The 18,318-nt window shown below is 34.6% G+C and overlaps 1 protein-coding gene across 5 annotated transcripts; it reads right to left on the reverse strand.

The window, feature by feature from the left end:
* Positions 1-7,688: 7,688 nt before the first annotated feature.
* Positions 7,689-12,628, reverse strand: LOC132610172 (vesicle transport protein GOT1). Of its 5 annotated transcripts, none has more exons than XM_060324462.1 (7): positions 12,407-12,628; positions 12,000-12,038; positions 11,383-11,474; positions 11,218-11,292; positions 9,654-9,751; positions 9,469-9,544; positions 7,689-8,153 (listed from the first exon to the last, which is right to left on the reverse strand). In XM_060324462.1, exons 2-7 carry the CDS (start codon positions 12,025-12,027, stop codon positions 8,130-8,132), a joined length of 393 nt encoding a protein of 130 aa, XP_060180445.1. In that variant the 5' UTR covers positions 12,028-12,038; positions 12,407-12,628; the 3' UTR covers positions 7,689-8,129. The 5 variants fall into 5 exon arrangements, with proteins under 5 accessions (XP_060180445.1, XP_060180443.1, XP_060180442.1 ...); XM_060324460.1 differs by having other exon boundaries at positions 12,000-12,050; positions 12,407-12,626; XM_060324459.1 differs by having other exon boundaries at positions 12,000-12,063; positions 12,407-12,625.
* Positions 12,629-18,318: the final 5,690 nt, after the last annotated feature.

Genomic DNA, 18,318 nt, shown 5'->3' on the forward strand with positions numbered 1-18,318 from the left:
CTTCACTCTTCTCTTTGGTTTTATTATCATTCCTCTTGGTTATATATGTGACGATAAGATTCTTCCTCTACGAACATCTGAAAATGGTAATTAATCTATTCTTTAGAAAATTACATTTCTCTTTCGAAAAAATAAAATTTAAAGGGAGATTGAAAAAATAAACAAGAAAAGAAAGACACTGAATGAAGTAGACAATAATATTTGTGTTATTACAAAGAAAGGTTTTGGTCAAATAAGGAGTCAATCTCACTTTACCCCTCTAATATAGTCTATTTTTTTAGTACAATGAATGAGGAAGAGGGAAATAAGATTATGGTTGCGGGTTAAAAGAAATATGGGTGGATAGGGTGTATGGGTCGAATTTTTTATTAAAGTGGGCTGCTTTAACTAAAAAGCGTGGACCTCTAATTGGAAGCCACGTGTTCTATCTGTTATTGTAAACCGTCGTTAATGAATGACATGGATAAGCTATCTTGGTTACGGCTATGACACAAATGAGCCAAACTATTGACGAGTGACATAAATGAGTCATTTTCGATAGTTCGATGACATATTTGAGTCTTTTCCTGAAAGAAAGAGGACACTGCTAAAATATTACTGTAGTAATATATATTACTTCAATCTGACGCTACTTGATTTAGCAATTAAGAGATATAAATGTCTAGAAAGTGATATTAACTTAGCTCGATCGACTCTTTCATTAATTATGGTGATCTTTCTTCTCATTAATCAATCTTTAAAATACTACAAGGGACAAGTTCTTTTACCCTCTTATACAAAGTCGGATTAAAGGATGTCATTTTATCTTCTTTTGGAAATTAAGAGAGACGATACAACTTCAAGATATATACTACCATATTGAATTAAGCTATCCAAAAGAAGGCGATGAAGGTTATGAACTATGCCAATAATATCCGATTCTTAAGAAAAATTAAGCATACCAATTACCTTAAGATTAATGGGAGTTTTTGGGTTAAAGCGTCTTCAATTACATATCCTACATAATAGTAACTCATTGTTCTGGAGATCATTTTTTCCATTTAAATAAAAAGTATGACCAATTATTCAAAAAATACAACATTAACAACAACAATCCAGTGTAGTCCCATAAGTGGGTTTGGAGATCGGACACGATGTACGCAGATTTTACCCCTATCTTTATGGGATAGAGAGGTTGTTTTCGATAGACTCTCGGCTAGAAAGTATGAAGAAGAAAAATGATGATATCTATATACATTTTTTTGAGAATCGAGTCCTGAAAACATAGCTAGAAATATTTAGTGTCGCTCTCCTAAATAATGCACCAGTGGCGCGGAGACTCAAACTTGAGATCAATGGTGGTACGGACCCAATCTTTTGTTAGTCACTATATACCTTGTTTTGATTCTTAGCCAATTCCTGGTCCCAGAACACACACATCAAATTAATATCACATGCATGGCACTGGAAAAGTATATATTGGAGAAACCCTACATTATTATGAATTGATCACTAGCAGCCTTTTTGTCTTCGATAATTGGGAACGCTTTTTGAACCACAAAAAATTGGGAACCCATGAAAAAATTAATATAAGGACCATCATAAAACCAATTGTTTTTCGAAAAAGACTCATAGATACCCTTCTTCTATCTTTGGATCTAAAAATACTCTTTCATCCATTTTTTATGTCTAAAAATATCCTTAAGATTTGTTTTTGATACAAATATACCCCTCAAACTAGCAGGTCAAATTTAACTCTTTTAAAAAATCACATAGCATTTTGTAATTGATTACATATTTTAATTTCACAATAAGTAAAACCCACCCAATTTTTAAGATCCAAACCCATTGACCCGTTTTAAGGTCAGTGGCTGCTTCGGATTGAAAATCAGCACACTAAGAAGAGACATAAAAGGGATGCTTAAAGTGGAAGAAGATCAATAATTCAAAGAGTCAATACGGAAATTCATCCATTAAAACTTCAGAGCTCTTGGTTATTGGCAATTTTATTGAATTGTTCAATTTGACCCATAATCTTCGAACACATCTAGACTTTAATTGGACATCTAAATTAGCCTACCCATCTTCGAACACGGTCAGTGGCTGCTTCGGATTGTCTGTATTCATGTGATTCCATATTATGCAGAACACCAAATTCATTCTTGACTTTCTCAGGAGACCCGCAAGATGGGTAGGTTTCAACTACTTCAAATAATTCCGCACCTTCCCTCCAAGCAACTCTTCCATCAGCTTTATATGGTTGTTGAGATGACATATTACGCTTACCTTGCTCACTTTCTTTACTTTTTCCAGTAAATTTAATATGTCCTCCTTCAATATTACCTGAATTAACCTCATTGTTCTTAAAGACTTCTTCCATTTTTCCTTCACACATGTTTTGTTCCATGTCATCTTTGTCAAATGTCTTGCTTGGTCTTTCCTCTAACGGGTCAATGAGTTTGGGTCTAAAAAATTGGGTGGGTTTTACTTATCTCAAATTAAAATGTGTGACCAATTTACAAAATGCCATGTGACTATTTAAAAGAGTTAAATTTGACTTGTTAGTTTGAGGGGTATATTTGAGTCAAAAACAAACTTTAAGGGTATTTTTAAACCTAAAAGGTGGATGAAAGGGTATTTTTAGATTCAAAAGTAGAAGGAGGATATTTATAAACCTTTTTCAATAGGTTAGGAATATTTATGAGCCTTTTCCTATTTTCTTTTTACGAATACACTACGTCAGGAAGGCAGGTCAGTTGTGATGTTTAATGTGTGTCTCAAATATTATATCAACCTAGTAAAAGTGAGTGAGCGAGTTGTGATGTTTAATTTGTGTCTCAAATATTATATCAACCTAGTAAAAGAGAGGGAGCGCGCGCTCACTCAACAAATTATATGTTGTCTTCCTCTAACTTATAGTGTTAGATCTAGTTAATTAAATGGTTAATTCTATCAATATTAAGAGCACTGGAGTTGGATCTAAATATGTACTTCTAATACGAGTTTATAAGGGTTACTGGTAATTGAAGGAAAATATTTTATTGATAACTCTATAAATCTCTAAACGGTCTCTACAATTTCTATTGTTTCTCTTGTTCTCTCTTGTTTTCTTTTGTTATGAAAATAGCTAACGACACTTTATTTATAATAGTATAAAACTCATTTTAACTCACAACAGGAAAATCTATTCCTATATTAATTTGATTGTAAATCCTAACTAGACATGAATTAAAATATTAAATCCTAACCAATTTTGATTTCCTACAATTTTGAATTATTATTTTCAACATTCTCCCGTAATTCAAAATTGTATATCTAATTCTTGATCCACTTGTCCCCATCTTCAATTTGTTGAGGCACTTGTTTCCAATCCATCAATTGTTAAAGCACTTTCTCTTCAACCGTCACTCACCATCTTCCAATTTTGTTGAAGCACTTGTCTTCAACCCCGTTGATGCACTTGTCACCAACACCAAATTTTGTTGAAGCACTTATCTCCAACTCCGTTGATGCACTTGTCACCAACACAAATTTTTTGTTGAAGCATTTTCTCTAACCCCGTTGATGCACGTTGTCACCAACACTCAATTTTGTTGAAGCACTTGTCTTCAACCCCGTTGATGCACTTGTCACCAACACCAAATTTTGTTGAAGCACTTGTCTCCATGCACTTTGTCACCAACACAATTTTGTTGAAGCACTTATCTTCAACCCCGTTGATGGACTTGTCACCAACACCAAATTTTGTTGAAGTATTTGTCTCCAACCCCGTTGATGCACTTGTCACCAACTCTCAATTTTTTTTAACTCACTTCTCCAATTTTTAGAGAAGATCGTTCCTTTCTCTTGTGTTGTATTTGCTTATTCTTTTTTTTTCCTTAACCTGCAATATTTTTCTCAAGCATTCTCAGCATGATTATTCTTCATGCATATATCATTGGCTCGACATTTGTCTACGTAATTCTTGGCCAGACGGGCGGCATATATTGGCTAGTGTCGCCCGCCGGCTATTTGATTTTCTACCACGATCGTAGAAGCTCTGATACCAATTTGAAGGAAAACATTTTATTGATAAATTTTATTAATCTCTAAACGATCTCTACAATCTCTCTTGTTTCTCTTGTTCTCTCTTGTTTTCTCTTGTTATGAAAATAGCTAGCATCATCTATTTATAATAGTATAAAACCTATTTAACTCATAACAGGAAAATCTATTCCTATACTAATTTGACTGTAAATCTTAACTAGACATGAGTTAAAATATCAAATCCTAACCAATTTTGATTTCCTACAATTTTAAATTAATATTTCCTAATTATTACTAAAGTGAAATTTAGACTTAGAAGAAGATGAATATTGTTGTTTTAGAACGGATTTTGAAAATTAAGATAAACCATTTAATTCACATTATATAACTCAGGTGGCAAACGTGAATGCCAAGATATGATAGGTTTGACTGCAACCAAACATGTGAGTTATGATTATATACATACAGATGGAAACAAAGAGGAAACAAAGAGGTACCAGTTGCCATTTCCTCATTCCCTATTAACTTTTTGTGTGCTGTCTCATTGTTCCCTTCTAATAGCCGCCAGCACTCTATTTTCCTGTGATTGGATGGAGCATTTATAAAGCCAACTCAACTTGGACGTAATATCCTTTAATCGTTGATTGAGAGATAAAATCACTTCTGGCTGCTGGAGTGTACTAAGATTTTTGCTATTGCAATCAATTTCTTGTCCTTTTTTTTTAAAAAAATATTAGTGCCCGATTGATTATTAGAATCTAATGATTAAATTCGGCAATCTTCACATAATCTTGCTTCTTGCTAAATGATATAGACTACTGTTCTGAAGCGTAGTTATAGCCTGTTTGACCAAGCTTCTAAAATCAGTTTATTTTAAAAAATATTTTTTTAAAAGTACTTTTCAAAAAAATGTTTTTGGCGAAAAACAGTTTGTGTTTGGCTAATTAATTAAAAAAACTTTTTTGAGCAGCAATTAGTGTTTGACCAAACTTTTAAAAAGTGCTTCTATGCATATTTTTCTCAAAAATACTTTTCAAAAAAGTACTTTTGGGCAAAAACTATTTTTTTTAGCTTCTGAAAAACTGCTTCCGCTACTCCCCAAAAACACTTATTTTCTCCCAAAAGCTTAGCCAAACACCTCACTTTTTTTTCAAATAAGCAATTATTGAAAAAATAAGTACTTTTGAGGGAAAAATAAGTTTGGCCAATTATGCATGTGATTGTTGAATATAGTACCTCAGCCTCAAATTGAATTTTGATTTTTAGCCTGGTTCTTACATGTTGAGAAGGTATAATAATTAAGTAAATAAAAGTATGTGTTATCTCCAATAGTATAAATTTTTAGATGAGATAAATCACACACTTCAATATGATAAATTAGAGCAGATAAATTAAGGTTTTGAGTTCGAGTCTCATTGCCATTCATTATTTTTTTTAAAAAAAATAGACGTGTTTGACTCGTGAAAATGAATCAGACCTACACGTGGGGGGAGGTGTTAAGAAAATCGATACTATTTAAGTAAATAAAAATATATTTTTTCTAATAATTTAAACTTGTAGATGAAAATGGATAGACACTTCAACATTACCTTTGTTAGTTTTTCCATTTTGTATTTATTCTAATTTAAAAAGAAAATATCATTTTATCTCCTCCCAATAATTAAAAGATATCAATCCAAAACATGGACAATGACCGGTCCACTTATAGTCTTTTTCTATTTGAAAAATATAATAAATAAAAATAAAGTGGTGCTCGCTCAGGTATTAAACGTGGTCCTATTCCTGTATACTGAATAATGACCCGACCCGAACAAGTGGTCACAACTAGCACATAATACCAAAGTCTCGGAAAAAAAAATTGTCAGGAGACTGTTAAAAGCATGATTGAAGAAATAATATAGTTAAGTAATTATTAGGAAGAAAGGTAGGTTATAATGAGGACAATTGTGTAACCATCATCCAAATTCCAATCACTATTGATCAGCTTAATTGTGAACCATGCATATTGAATAAGAAAAGTATACAAACTTCAAATGATGTTTGTGGTTCCCCACCCCGATATTTTGTTGAGGGATATTGGACAAAATGCAATACTTGAAACCAAGTTAGTTAGGCAGGGAGAATAAAACATCACCAAAATCCGAAATATCTAAATATAGGAACGAAAAAGTTTAGAACTCGATTGAGTTAGCTGATAAGTATTAAGTGCTGAAACATTATTTTTAAGTGTTCAAGTTGATTTTAATCATAAATAATTCAGTAATTTCGTGTTAGAAATTTCCGCTGTCCTAATTTATGTGGCATTATTTGATTCGACTCCTACATGAAGTTTAAGAGAGAAAAAAACTTTTAAAACTTGTGGTCTAACACAAACCTTAAACATTTGTATGACTATAGATCATATCGAGTCAATTTACAGTAATTCACCATTTCCTATTTCGTTATTGCCTTTCCCTGGTTCGTGGTATGAGTCCTTTCCCTATTAAGAAAGTTCCGTATGAACTCCCCTACTGATGTGACTCCAGCTGATTATGGAGAAGGCAATTTTGTCTCTCGATATGCTTTGCCGACATGAGCTCTTGATGAATGAGAAATGAACTATTCTAATTTTCAAAGTAGAGGAAATGTAATATTACGTAGTCTGTAGTTATAAGGCCGGACTCCACCCACCCGAAAAAAAGAAGGAAGACTAATCGTCATCCTGCTCAAACTTTTGCTACCTGAGTTACATATATATGACTGACTGCGAGAAGGAAGCTATGATTGTCCTATGGGATGCGTCTGGTCAGTGCGAGAAAGAGATAAAGATGTCAACATTAGAATGAAAGGTTTTTTTGTTAGTTATATCAGGCCAATGATTCTCTTTTAGCTTTACCTACACAGCAAAGGAAAGAGTAAAAGTGAGATGAAAAATCCCCCGCATGAAGAAATAATCAAATTATTATATCTATCGTGGGAAATGGGCTCCCAAGACCATCTCTTCGACGACACGAACAATGGGTCCCATCACGGCTGATATGGGATGAGAGATACAGAAGATGCGCTCCTCATAGTTTAGCTATAAAAGATGTGCTTCCGATCACATACATTTCGTAATAAAGGATGATAAAGTAAACCAGATCATAAAATGTCTATAATTTTGCAGTCGTGATGATGTTATTGAGATTGCAAGATGGAAGGCTTATTTAAGCGGCACCTTCGACATAAAATTGAGGTGACGAGTCTGAGTGACGTGCCGGTGCTACTAATTGATTGCCAAAATCTAGTTGTGTTGTTAGTAAGAAGGTAATCAACACCTTTCAAAGCACTTTCGATTTTCTAGCTAGCGTGGGAATGTTTTTCTCTATTGCAGGCCTCATTCGTGAGAGATAGAAGTTTGGACTCCACATCTTCGTAGTCTTTTCTTGAACAGTGCAAGTAAAATTTCCTTTCTTATATATTGTAGTCAGAAACCTTCCGAAACTGCCATAGGGAACTAGCAAGAGTTGGCTGTTATCAGTTTACATGGTACTCTGAAAATGGTCTATTGAGACTGTGTGACATTCTAGGACCATTGTTCTACTGATTCATTAAGATGATAAAATATCAACATCAGAAAAAGTTTCAAGAATCTCAAATTACAATACTACAACATAAACCAATAGTTATACTAAGAAATAATTAATTAATGATGACAAAGATAGTTAATTTTGGACCTAGAAAATCATATTCCAAGGGTACCGTTGGCCGAGAGTTCACAAAATTGAAGAGAAGGCTTTGCAATTTGGAATAAATTCTAACCCCTAAGCAATTACCTACAATCCTCTTAACAACCAAACATGTAAAATGTTTCCTCAGAAATGGTAGAGGAAATAGAGGATAGTATAAGAAGAATTGTTAGTTAAAAACTAATAATTATATTTCCGCAGAAATATAGGCAGCTACTGAAATAATCAAAATCTATAATATACATTTGAGCGAGCCATTGGAGGATACCAAGTGAAGATCAGCGAGACAGCAAATTGCCGCATTACATAACAGACAACTTTGATGTGTCCTAGCTGAGTATATTCTTCCTCCTCTGCACAAAAACTCATCAAAAGATGATGAGGAATCAAACAGGATAACTGGAGCAGACTAATCAGTCAGCTTCGAAAACGGTCAAGAAGCTGAAAACAAAGGTGGCAAGATGTTAGAACCTCGCACGATACCTTTGAATACAAGAACTGCAACATATCGGTAAAATAAATGCCGCTGTCAACCATCTAACTTTTTACCCCTAGTCACACCATAATGGCCGCTTATTAGCTCTAGTTCCAGATCAGAGGTTAATTACTCCTACTATTAATTAGAACTTGCTCCTTTGAGTTCTACTGATGCATAAGCACATCCATGTCTTCGGATTTGGTGAAGAATAAAGTGGGGTTTGATGGAAGGTTTAAGGCACTACATGACATCAGAGTGATGGATTTAACATGTTTCTATTCCCAAAGAGTAGAATATGAGATAAATTTGATCGTGACCAGATATGGTGCCCTATGGTAAGCAATAGTGCACGCTAGGCATATTTACTCCCTCCATTCAACCTTTGGCCCTTCACATAACCATTATCAAATGAGAATTCAAAAAATATGACCATTTATCTGATAACACCAGCAACCTTGAGCACAAATTAACATATAGGAGTGCGATTCGCACAACCAAAGCACTGAGGACCAAATTGCAACCTCAGACAACCATCGAGGACCACAAAATAACTCTCATTCTAACAACCTCGAAAATAACAACAATGAGAAGTCTTGATCAAAAAAATTTCTAAGAATCTTGATAAAAAATAACAACAATGAGAAGCGCATAATAGAAAGAAACGTGACCACAACCAAATGTGATATCAGGCATGCAACTGTATAATATCTAACTAGGGGTGTCAAATGGGTGGGTTGGGCTGAATTTGGGCAGCGGGTCAAGATGGACTGAGTTAATAAATTGGCGGGTCATTGACCCAACCCGCCCAATTCTTACTAAGTTTTTATTTCTTTCTTTGTTCTTTTATAATTTTTTAGTACCTGATAAAAACTTTTTTTTCCCTTTATTATGGCTATATATAACATATAAATTAAAAGAAAATATTGTTGAAACTATTTTGAAAAGATTTCTCATGGTCAATTTGGGCTGCATATCAGCCCATTTTTTTATGGGCTAAGTTAATAAATGGGTGGGTCAATGACCAACCTAAACTTGGGTGGGTCATGTTTTCATGGGCTAATGTTGCCACCTCTATATTTAACACAACCGATCAATGGACAAAGCTCGCCTTCCTCGTTTTGAAAAGAGAGCATCATCAACACCATGTATCAGTATAATTATATCCCTTCTTTAATAAAAAATGGCTTGAAGGAGCTGCAGAAGCTTTAAATACCCTTCCCTCTCCAATGAAGCCATATTTAGCCACTAGAGTTGAGACAGAAATAAGTATTAACTCACCAGAGCAGGATACCGCAGAATCCATCCAAATACAGGAATCTGGAAAAGGAAAACCTTGATGGATGGCCAGAAACAACTGCAGGGAAAAGACCAAAGTTAAGATATCTTATGTGACTCAAGGGAAGACGAATGAGAAGAGAAAAATGAGAAAACTTGTCCGGAAAATATCCAAAAAAGGTGCTCACCCGAAGAGGACAATGCATCCATATATTTCCACAATGATACCCACAACTGGCCAGCGAACGAATATGAGGAAGAGCCCAAGCATAAATGATATCGTGCCCTGGAGTAAGTAAAAAAAGAACCTAAGATGAAAATTGAAGTGAAAGCGACTTGTTTAGTTTCAGTCAAAGAAAGAAACTGCATAAATGACACCAACATTTATGTTTTTGAGCAAGGTCATTACCACCACATATCAGTGGGCCCCTCCCCTCCCCCTCCACCCGAACTCTCTACCCTCACATTATGAAGACCGTTACTGTCTTCATTTTAAAATAGTAAAAGTTGAGAACATAAAGCATTTGGATCCAGCAGTGAAATGACAGAAACCGGAGAAAACAGCAAGGCATGAATGCATTGCCTAAGAATTAATAGCCCTTGAAAGATCGGTAAGAAGGTCTGGTAATAGAGAAAAAGGTGCTAAGCTGTTAACTTCCGAAACTTTAAAGTTAAGTATCGTCCAGAACTGCAAGGTGCTAAGCTGTTAACTTCCGAAACTTTAAAGTTAAGTATCATCCAGAACTACATAGAAGAGTAGCTCCTCCACCCCCCTGGGCAATTTTCCCTCTCTACTTTGCGGAAAGAGCTTAGCGGTTTGCTTTAGAAGGTAACTTAGGCCTAGCGTCATGACCACAAGAAATGGAAATTAAGTCACCTAAACAAGCTCTATATCATAGGCTAGGGATGGAACATAAAAGTGGAGCTAAAAGAGAGCAACAGGACTACTTCAGTGTGGTTTGTAACTGATCAAGTAAAGAAGTTGGAATTAAATTAATAGCTACATTATTAGTTAGATGTCTAATAATCTGAAGTTGCATTGGCGGGTGCCAGAAAGATGCATTTTATAAATTACAGAATTTCAATACATATGGGAGATTGTGAGCAGTGAACCTTTTTTCTCTTTCCTTTACTAAAACAAGAAGTTTATATTGCCTCATAAAAGAGTAATGAAGCCTCTCCAGACATTTTTATATTCATGATCTTTTCCCACAGAATCAGATGGTTTGCCTTGGTAGCCATTTATTCAGAATATTTTAGGAGTTTATCGGTTAAAATTCTAGTATTCTTCTCATCCCTTCAAGGATGCTTTTGTGAATTTTTTGAGCATCTAGGAAAGACAATTATCCATACTTCATGGTCTGCTCCTTTGTGATCTTCTATTCCTGGACTTCTTAAACTTCTTTCTTCAGTATTTTTAAATAGAAACCAAAACTGATGAAAGAGCTTTAGCTCCGAGAACAAATTAAAATCTATCTAACAAGACAGCAAAACAAACTCATGCTAGAGCAACTAGTTTTCAGGGTGTATTTAAGCCACATTGAGACATTGTGTTCGATCACATGGAAGAGATAAATCTGCTAGATCTATTAAACTACACGACAGAAATACGAGATTGCTTATATATACAGAAAATTGCCAATATAAGCAGCAGAAAATGGTATTACTACACATTTAATGAATTATAAAAGGAGAATAGGATGTATTCCTCAATTACTTCCATGCACTGTAGTTATCCAAAAGATGTCCTACCTTGTAGTTTACTTTGAAGAGCTGCAATGTAGAACGAAAACCCAGCAGAAGTGCTACACCTGCCAACATAAGTATCTAGGACAACGTATGAAGAAGAAATTAGTTGGTAATTTCATAAACCAAGAATAGTTGAAATTAAAACATCCATAACTACAGATTACTTACATTAGCCAGCGCAAGCAAACCCCTGTCGAAGAATAAAATTATGGCAAGAAATGTGAAAAGGATGCCAAATCCAATGAGACCTAACCCAACCTCTGCAAGGTTTATAAGATTTTCACTGTCAGATGCTAAACTATATTAGTAAAATAGAGGTGTAGATCTTGAGCCGAGGGTCTATCGGAAACAACCTCTCTACCTCGCACAGGTAGAGGTAAGGTCTGTGTACACCCCACCCTCCCAGCCCCAACTTGTGGGATCATATTGAGTATGATGTTGTAGAGGTGTAGATCCTGAATGAATACTTGAACGCATTTATGGCTCTTCGAAGCCTCTTGCAAAGGATGAGGTATATCACAAGAGCATGCAAATGATCTCCCTCCCTCTCTCTCGCACACACACACACACACAAGTTTTTCCAACAAGTTAAATTTCTTTAAAGAAGACTAGCTATTAATGGGTTGAAGGTGAAAGCTGGCGAAATGCTCTCGACCAATTCACTTGAGTGAGACAGACAAGAGTGGAATTTCGTGCGTAGGGACCCACCCGGCGATGTGATGAACTAGTCTTTGGGTGAATCAACTCATATAAAGAGTTTAATTGTTGAAGAAGATGATACTCACTTTTTTGCTCATCTAATTCATATGCCATGGCGCTGCTTTCTAAAACCAGAGCTGCAATACCTTACTACAAAACGATTAGCATAATAAGAATATACACATGTTTCCAGTAATTAGATTTTGAATATAAGTAAGAGTAACCAAGAGGAAAGTAAACCGACCCAGATGGATCTCAATACACTGACTGAAGCCAATTAGTTCTTTAAAACTAAAAACCCATTCTTTGATAAACGTACAATTTCTTTCTCTTATCATATCAACAGCAACAATATTGTTTGAGATATTATTATAGTCAAAAAGGATAACAAGACATTCCAAGTTTTCCTTTTCGCAAAGAACAAATTTCATTTCCAAGGGAAAAACAGAAAAAAAGAAGCAAAATTTGGATCCTATGAGTAGAGAGAAAATACCAGTGTGTTAGATTGCCTTTCTCGAGATCGAGTTTACGCTTCCCAACAAATAAATTGTTTGATGGATGCTGTACGTCAACAATATCTCCAATTTTATTCTACAGTCTATCACCGTCAAAGGATGAACATTTAAACAGTCTGTCACCGGAAAAGGATGAACATTTAAACCTTTTAGTTGTCAAATTAGTATAGCTCACTTGTGAAGTACACGTCAAATCAAAATTTAATTAAATTTGAGATTAAGAAGATTGGTTCTAAAATGTATTTTTTTCAAATTTTTTAATCTTTTATAAAATATAAAAAGATTCCAACTTAATTCAAAAAAATTCACCACCCCCTTCTCCTCCTCCCACCCCTCCCCAGCCCCCTTCCCGCCCGCCCCCCCCCCCCCCCCCAAAAAAAAATTTAAAGAAAAGTTTGGATATTTTTTATTTGTTTTTTTACCAGCACCCCCTCCTCCTCCTCCATCTCCACACACCCCCACCCCCCGGCCCAATTTTTTTTTTTTTTTTTTTTTAAATTTAACTTCTTTATTTGTTTTTTCACCCCCCCTCCTCCTCCCAACCCTCCCCCAGTGCAATCGCCCCCCCTAAAAAAAACTTTTAGAATTTTTTTTTAATTTTTCTTATTTTTTTTATCAGTCCCCACTCTTCTTCCTTCCACCCCTCACCCACCCCACCCCGGCCCCCCAACCAATTTTTTTCTTTCTTTTAAGTTTTGTTATTTTATTTGCTTTTTCACCAGCCACCCCCTCCCCCTCCCCCCTAAAATTTATTTTTTTAAAGTATTGATTTTCTTTATTTATTTTTTCAGCCCCTCCATTGATTTTTTTACTGGTCCCCACTCCTCTTCCTCTCACCCCTCCCCCCTTCCCACCCCCCTCCCCCCACAAAAAAAAATTGAAAAGTTTTTGTTTTTATTTTTTTGCACCCCTCACCCTTCCAAAAAAAAATTGTTTTAAAAAAAAAAAGTATTGAAATTTTTTTATTTTTTCGCACCACCAACCCCCCCCCCCCCCCCCCCCCAAAATGTTTTTTCTTGAAAAGAAGTTTTGAAGTATTTTTTTTTTTTTTGGTTTCTCACTTCCCCCACCCACAACAAAATGAAGTTTTGAATTTTTTTTTTTGTTTTCTTACTTCCCCCACCCACCCCAAAAAAAAATTAATTATGTTTTAAAAAAAAGTATTAGAAAGTTTTTATTTTTTGGTTTTTGCACCCCCCCCCCCCCCCCCCCACACCCCATCCCCCTCCAAAAAAAAAAATCTTGAAAGGAAGTTTTGAATTTTTTTTTTTTTTAGGAAAAGTTTGTGTGAATAGATGGTTTTTCTGTTGCTGTCTGGTATGGCTCAGAGTTTAGGAAAATATATCCAACAGATAGTTTTTTTGTTCTTGTCCTGGTATTTATCTGATTCTATTTGTAGAAGATAACCAACAGATTTGTAGTTATTGCAACAAGTTCTACACTTTTTGCAACAAGTAGACAATCTATTGCAACGACTCACCAATCTGTTGGACATAACTTCAGTTATTTGCTTCTGTTTGTATAAGATATCTAACAGATTTGTAGTTGTTGCAACAAGTTCTACACTTGTTGTAACAAATAGACAATCTATTGCAACAATTACAAATTTGTTGGACATAGCTTCAGTTATTTAATTTTTTTTTTTGTAGAAGATATCCTAGAGATTTGTAGTTGTTGCAACAAATTCTACACTTGTTGCAACAAGTAGACAATCTGTTGCAATAACTACAAATCTGTTGGACATAGCTTCAGTTATTTAGTTTTTTTTTTTGTAGAAGATATCCTACAGATTTGTAGTTGTTGCAATAAGTTCTACACTTTGTTGCAACAACTACAAATCTGTTGGACATAGCTTCAGTTATTTGGTTCTGTTGGTAAAAGATATCCAACAGATTTGTAGTTGTTGCAACAAGTTCTACACTTGTTGCAACAAGTAGACAATCTGTTGCAACAACTACAAATCTGTTGGACATAGCTTCAGTTATTTGGTTCTGTTTGTAGAAGATATCCAACAGATTTGTAGTTATCGCAACAATTTCTACACGTGTTGCAACAAGTAGACAATTTATTTATGAATCAGCAAATGTTGAGGAAAGATATAATCAAATTGAACAGCCAAACTGACAATCAATCCTTAGAAAGAGATGAAGAACAGAGCAAAGAAGCAGTAGATACAAATGAAGAAAGTGAAGAAGAACTAGAAGATGAAGAAACTGATGATGGAAATGAAGGAGATGGAGTAGATCAAGGAAATCTGCTACACCTTAGAAGGCAGTTGCTGAACAAATTATTACTTAAGTTGTGGTATTTGGAGCCAAGGTTGCTGTTGAACAATTTCTATTTTTTTTTTGTCCTTTATGTTATTTGTGAATGATGTTTATGAACTTATTTATTTTGATTAGTTGTGGTATTTGCAATCAAGGTGACTGTTGAACAATTTCTGTTTATGAACTTATTTATTTTGCTTACTAATTATTGCAACAGATGCATGCAGTTGTTGAAGAAGTTGCAACAAGTTACTAATTTGTTTCAACAAGTTACTAATCTTTTTAAACAAGTTGCTTAGTTGTTGCAACAAATTATTCACCTTGTTGGAAAAAATAAAACAATGGCTTAAATTATTGCAAAAACTAAAAAATATGTCGCAATATATGAGTTAATTGTTGCAACAGATCATACACTTGTTGAAGAAGTTGCAACAAGTTATTAATCTGTTTCAACAGATGGATCAGATGTTTAAGCAAGTTGCTTAATTGTTGTAACAGATTTGAATTATTGCAACAACTTACTCATATGTTGCAGCAAATATCTCATATGTTGCAACAACTTACTCATATGTTGTAGCAGGTGTCTCATATGTTGCAACAACTCCTCCATTGTTGCAACATATTCACGATATTGATCACATTGAACTTCTTTGTTTATACTGAATAACATTGAATTAATTTGTTTATCACTAAATATGGTTGAATTAAGTACTTCACATCAAAACACTCTAATGATCACTCGATTTGGGAAGAATACACTTAGAATTGCCCATCTAATCCATGAAATTACTATCTAATCCATTAAGGATATTAGTGGATATTTATATTCATCACTAAATACCATTTATTTCCTTTGTTTAACACTAAATATGAGTGAATCAAGTAGTTTGCATCAAATTACTCTAATGATCACTCGATTTAGTGCATACTAACTTAGTAGATCATCTTTCCTGACTCAAAATACATCAAATTGATTAAGTATTATACATTGATCACTAAATATCGTTGATTTCCTTTGTTTATCACTAAATATGTGTGAATTAAGTAGTTCACTGTAATGATAACTCAATTTAGTGCATACTGACTTAGTATATCATATTTCTTGACTCAAAATACATCAAATTGATTAAGTATATACATTGATCACTAAATATCGTTGATTTTCTTTGTTTATCATTAACTATGGGTGAATCAAGTAGTTCACAGTGCATACTGACTTAGTAGATCATCTTTCCTGACTAAAAATACCATCAAATTGATTAAGTATTATATATTAATCACTAAATATCATTGATTTCATTTGTTTATCACTAAATATGACTGAATCAAGTAGTTGATATCAATTCACTCTAATGATCATTGGATTTAGTGCATACTGACTTAGTAGATCATCTTTCCTAACTCAAAATACCATCAAATTGATTAAGTATTATAAATTGATCACTACATATCATTGATTTCCTTTGTTTATCACTAAATATCATTGATTTCTCTTTGTTGATTACTAAATATGGGTGAATCAAGTAGTATCTGTTGCAACTACTGTAATATCTATTGCAGCAAGTATAGTATCTGTTGCAACAACTGTAGTATCTGTTGCAGCAAGTGACATAGTTGTTGAACAAGTCTTTACTCTTGTTGGATAAACACAACAAGTTACCCAGTTTATGCAACAAGTCACTCCACTTGTTGGAAAAACCCCAAAATGTAACTTAGTTGCTGTAACAATGCCTGTCAGTTGTTGCAACAGATTGCTTACTTGTCGAAAATCTTTTAGCAATTGGATAAAACCCAACAAGATGCTAGTTGCTGATATAAGTCCTGTTACTTGTTGGATAAAACACAATAAGTTACAGAGCTGTTGCAATAGATTCATTTGTTGTTGGAAATTGTTCAGCAATTTATTAACCTCAGAATACACATATTTGTGATTGACCACGATCAACATATCATATAAACCAAGTTCATAAACACCAAGAATAGAAATTATCATTCTAAAAAAGAATAACATTAAAATGTCATAAAGTTCCAATAAATAACTATTATTACAACACAGTGCAATTAACAACTATGGAACATTTCGGTTTGGACATGTTGTTTTTTGTGCCAACTGTTTTGCATAAGGAGCATTTGTTTTTTCTCGTTCGCAATGATTCCCCGATTCCACCCCTCCTTTTTGTCCGCCTTCTTCCGGGTTTGCTAGGATCAATATATGGAGGAGGTATCTCTCTCTCTCTCTCTAATTCAAAACTTCTTTTCAAGATTTTTTTTTGGGGTGGGGTGGGGTGGGGTGGTGCAAAAAACAAAAAACAAAAAAATTTCAAAACTTTTTTTAAAACAATTGTTTTTGGGTGGGTGGGTGGAGTAAGAAACGAAAGAAGAAAAAAATTCTTTTCAATTTTTTTTGCAGGGGGGTGGGGTGAGGGATGGGGTGGGGGTGGTGCAAAAAATAAAAAACAAAAACTTTTCAAAACTTTTTTTAAAAAATAAAATTAATTTTTTTGGGAGGTAGGGGGTGGGGGTGCCAAAAACCAAAAACCAAAAATCAAAACAAAAACTTTTCAAAACTTTTTTTTAAAAAATAAAATTAATTTTTTTTTTGGAGGGTGGGGGTGGGTGGTGCAAAAAAACAAAAAAAAAATTAAAAATCTTTTTTAAAAAAATATTTTTTTTTGGTGGGGGGCTAGGGAGGGGGGCGTGGTGGGGGCTGGGGGCAGGAGGCAGGGGGTGGGGGTGGTGCAAAAAAAAACTTTTAAAAATCTTTTTTTAAAAAAATATTTTTTTTGGTGGGGGAAGAGGCTGGGGGGCTGGGGGAAGGGGGCAGGGGGTGGGGGTTGTGCAAAAAAAAAAAAACAAAAAAAACTTTTAAAAATATTTTTTTGGTGGGGGGTGGGGGGCAAGGGCAGGGGGCGGGGTGGAGGGATGGGGGCAGGGGGGGTGTGAGGGCGAGGGACAAAGTGTTAAAAATAAAACTTGAGGGTAAAGTGTTACAATAAAGTTGAGGGTCAAAGTGTCAAAAACAAAAGTGTTGGGCAAGCTCAAAACCCCTTAATCACTAATAAAAAATCATCACCTCTACTCAATAATTAAAACTTGAATCACCTCTCCTCAATTTTAAAATTTAAAGGTCACTTATATTTTAAATGCCCCTTGTGTCTGGGACTGCACCAGGTCTTGGGTTCACACCGGGGATATGAAAAAAAATTCTTGGTGTGCGGTGTCAATTTAGATTTAGTCCGGTTCCAATACAGATGGAAAATAGAAAAAAATCTATGTCAATTAGGAAACTGATTTCTCCTTATATCTTGTTTGTGTAATCTATATCAACATATAATATAAAGCTAGATAAAAGATGAGTAATGTTGCACCTTTATTTGGCCAAGTAACCTAACTATCTTTTTTCTCTTCTTTTTTCTATATAATCTACAATCTAATTGGATTAAAAAAGGCCTCATACGTTAAATATCCATCATTTGCAAGAGCTAACCCACGTACAACTTGGCAATAAATCTCAATTAAACCTTTCATTCAGCCCACGTCCTCATTTGCTGATACATTAGGCCTGCAACCGTTTTCGTGGATTCTTAATTACCAACTAGGGCGGAGCTAGGTTGGGCCGAGGG

Source organism: Lycium barbarum, chromosome 9, assembly GCF_019175385.1.
Source record: "Lycium barbarum isolate Lr01 chromosome 9, ASM1917538v2, whole genome shotgun sequence".
In the NCBI taxonomy this organism is placed as follows: domain Eukaryota; kingdom Viridiplantae; phylum Streptophyta; class Magnoliopsida; order Solanales; family Solanaceae; genus Lycium; species Lycium barbarum.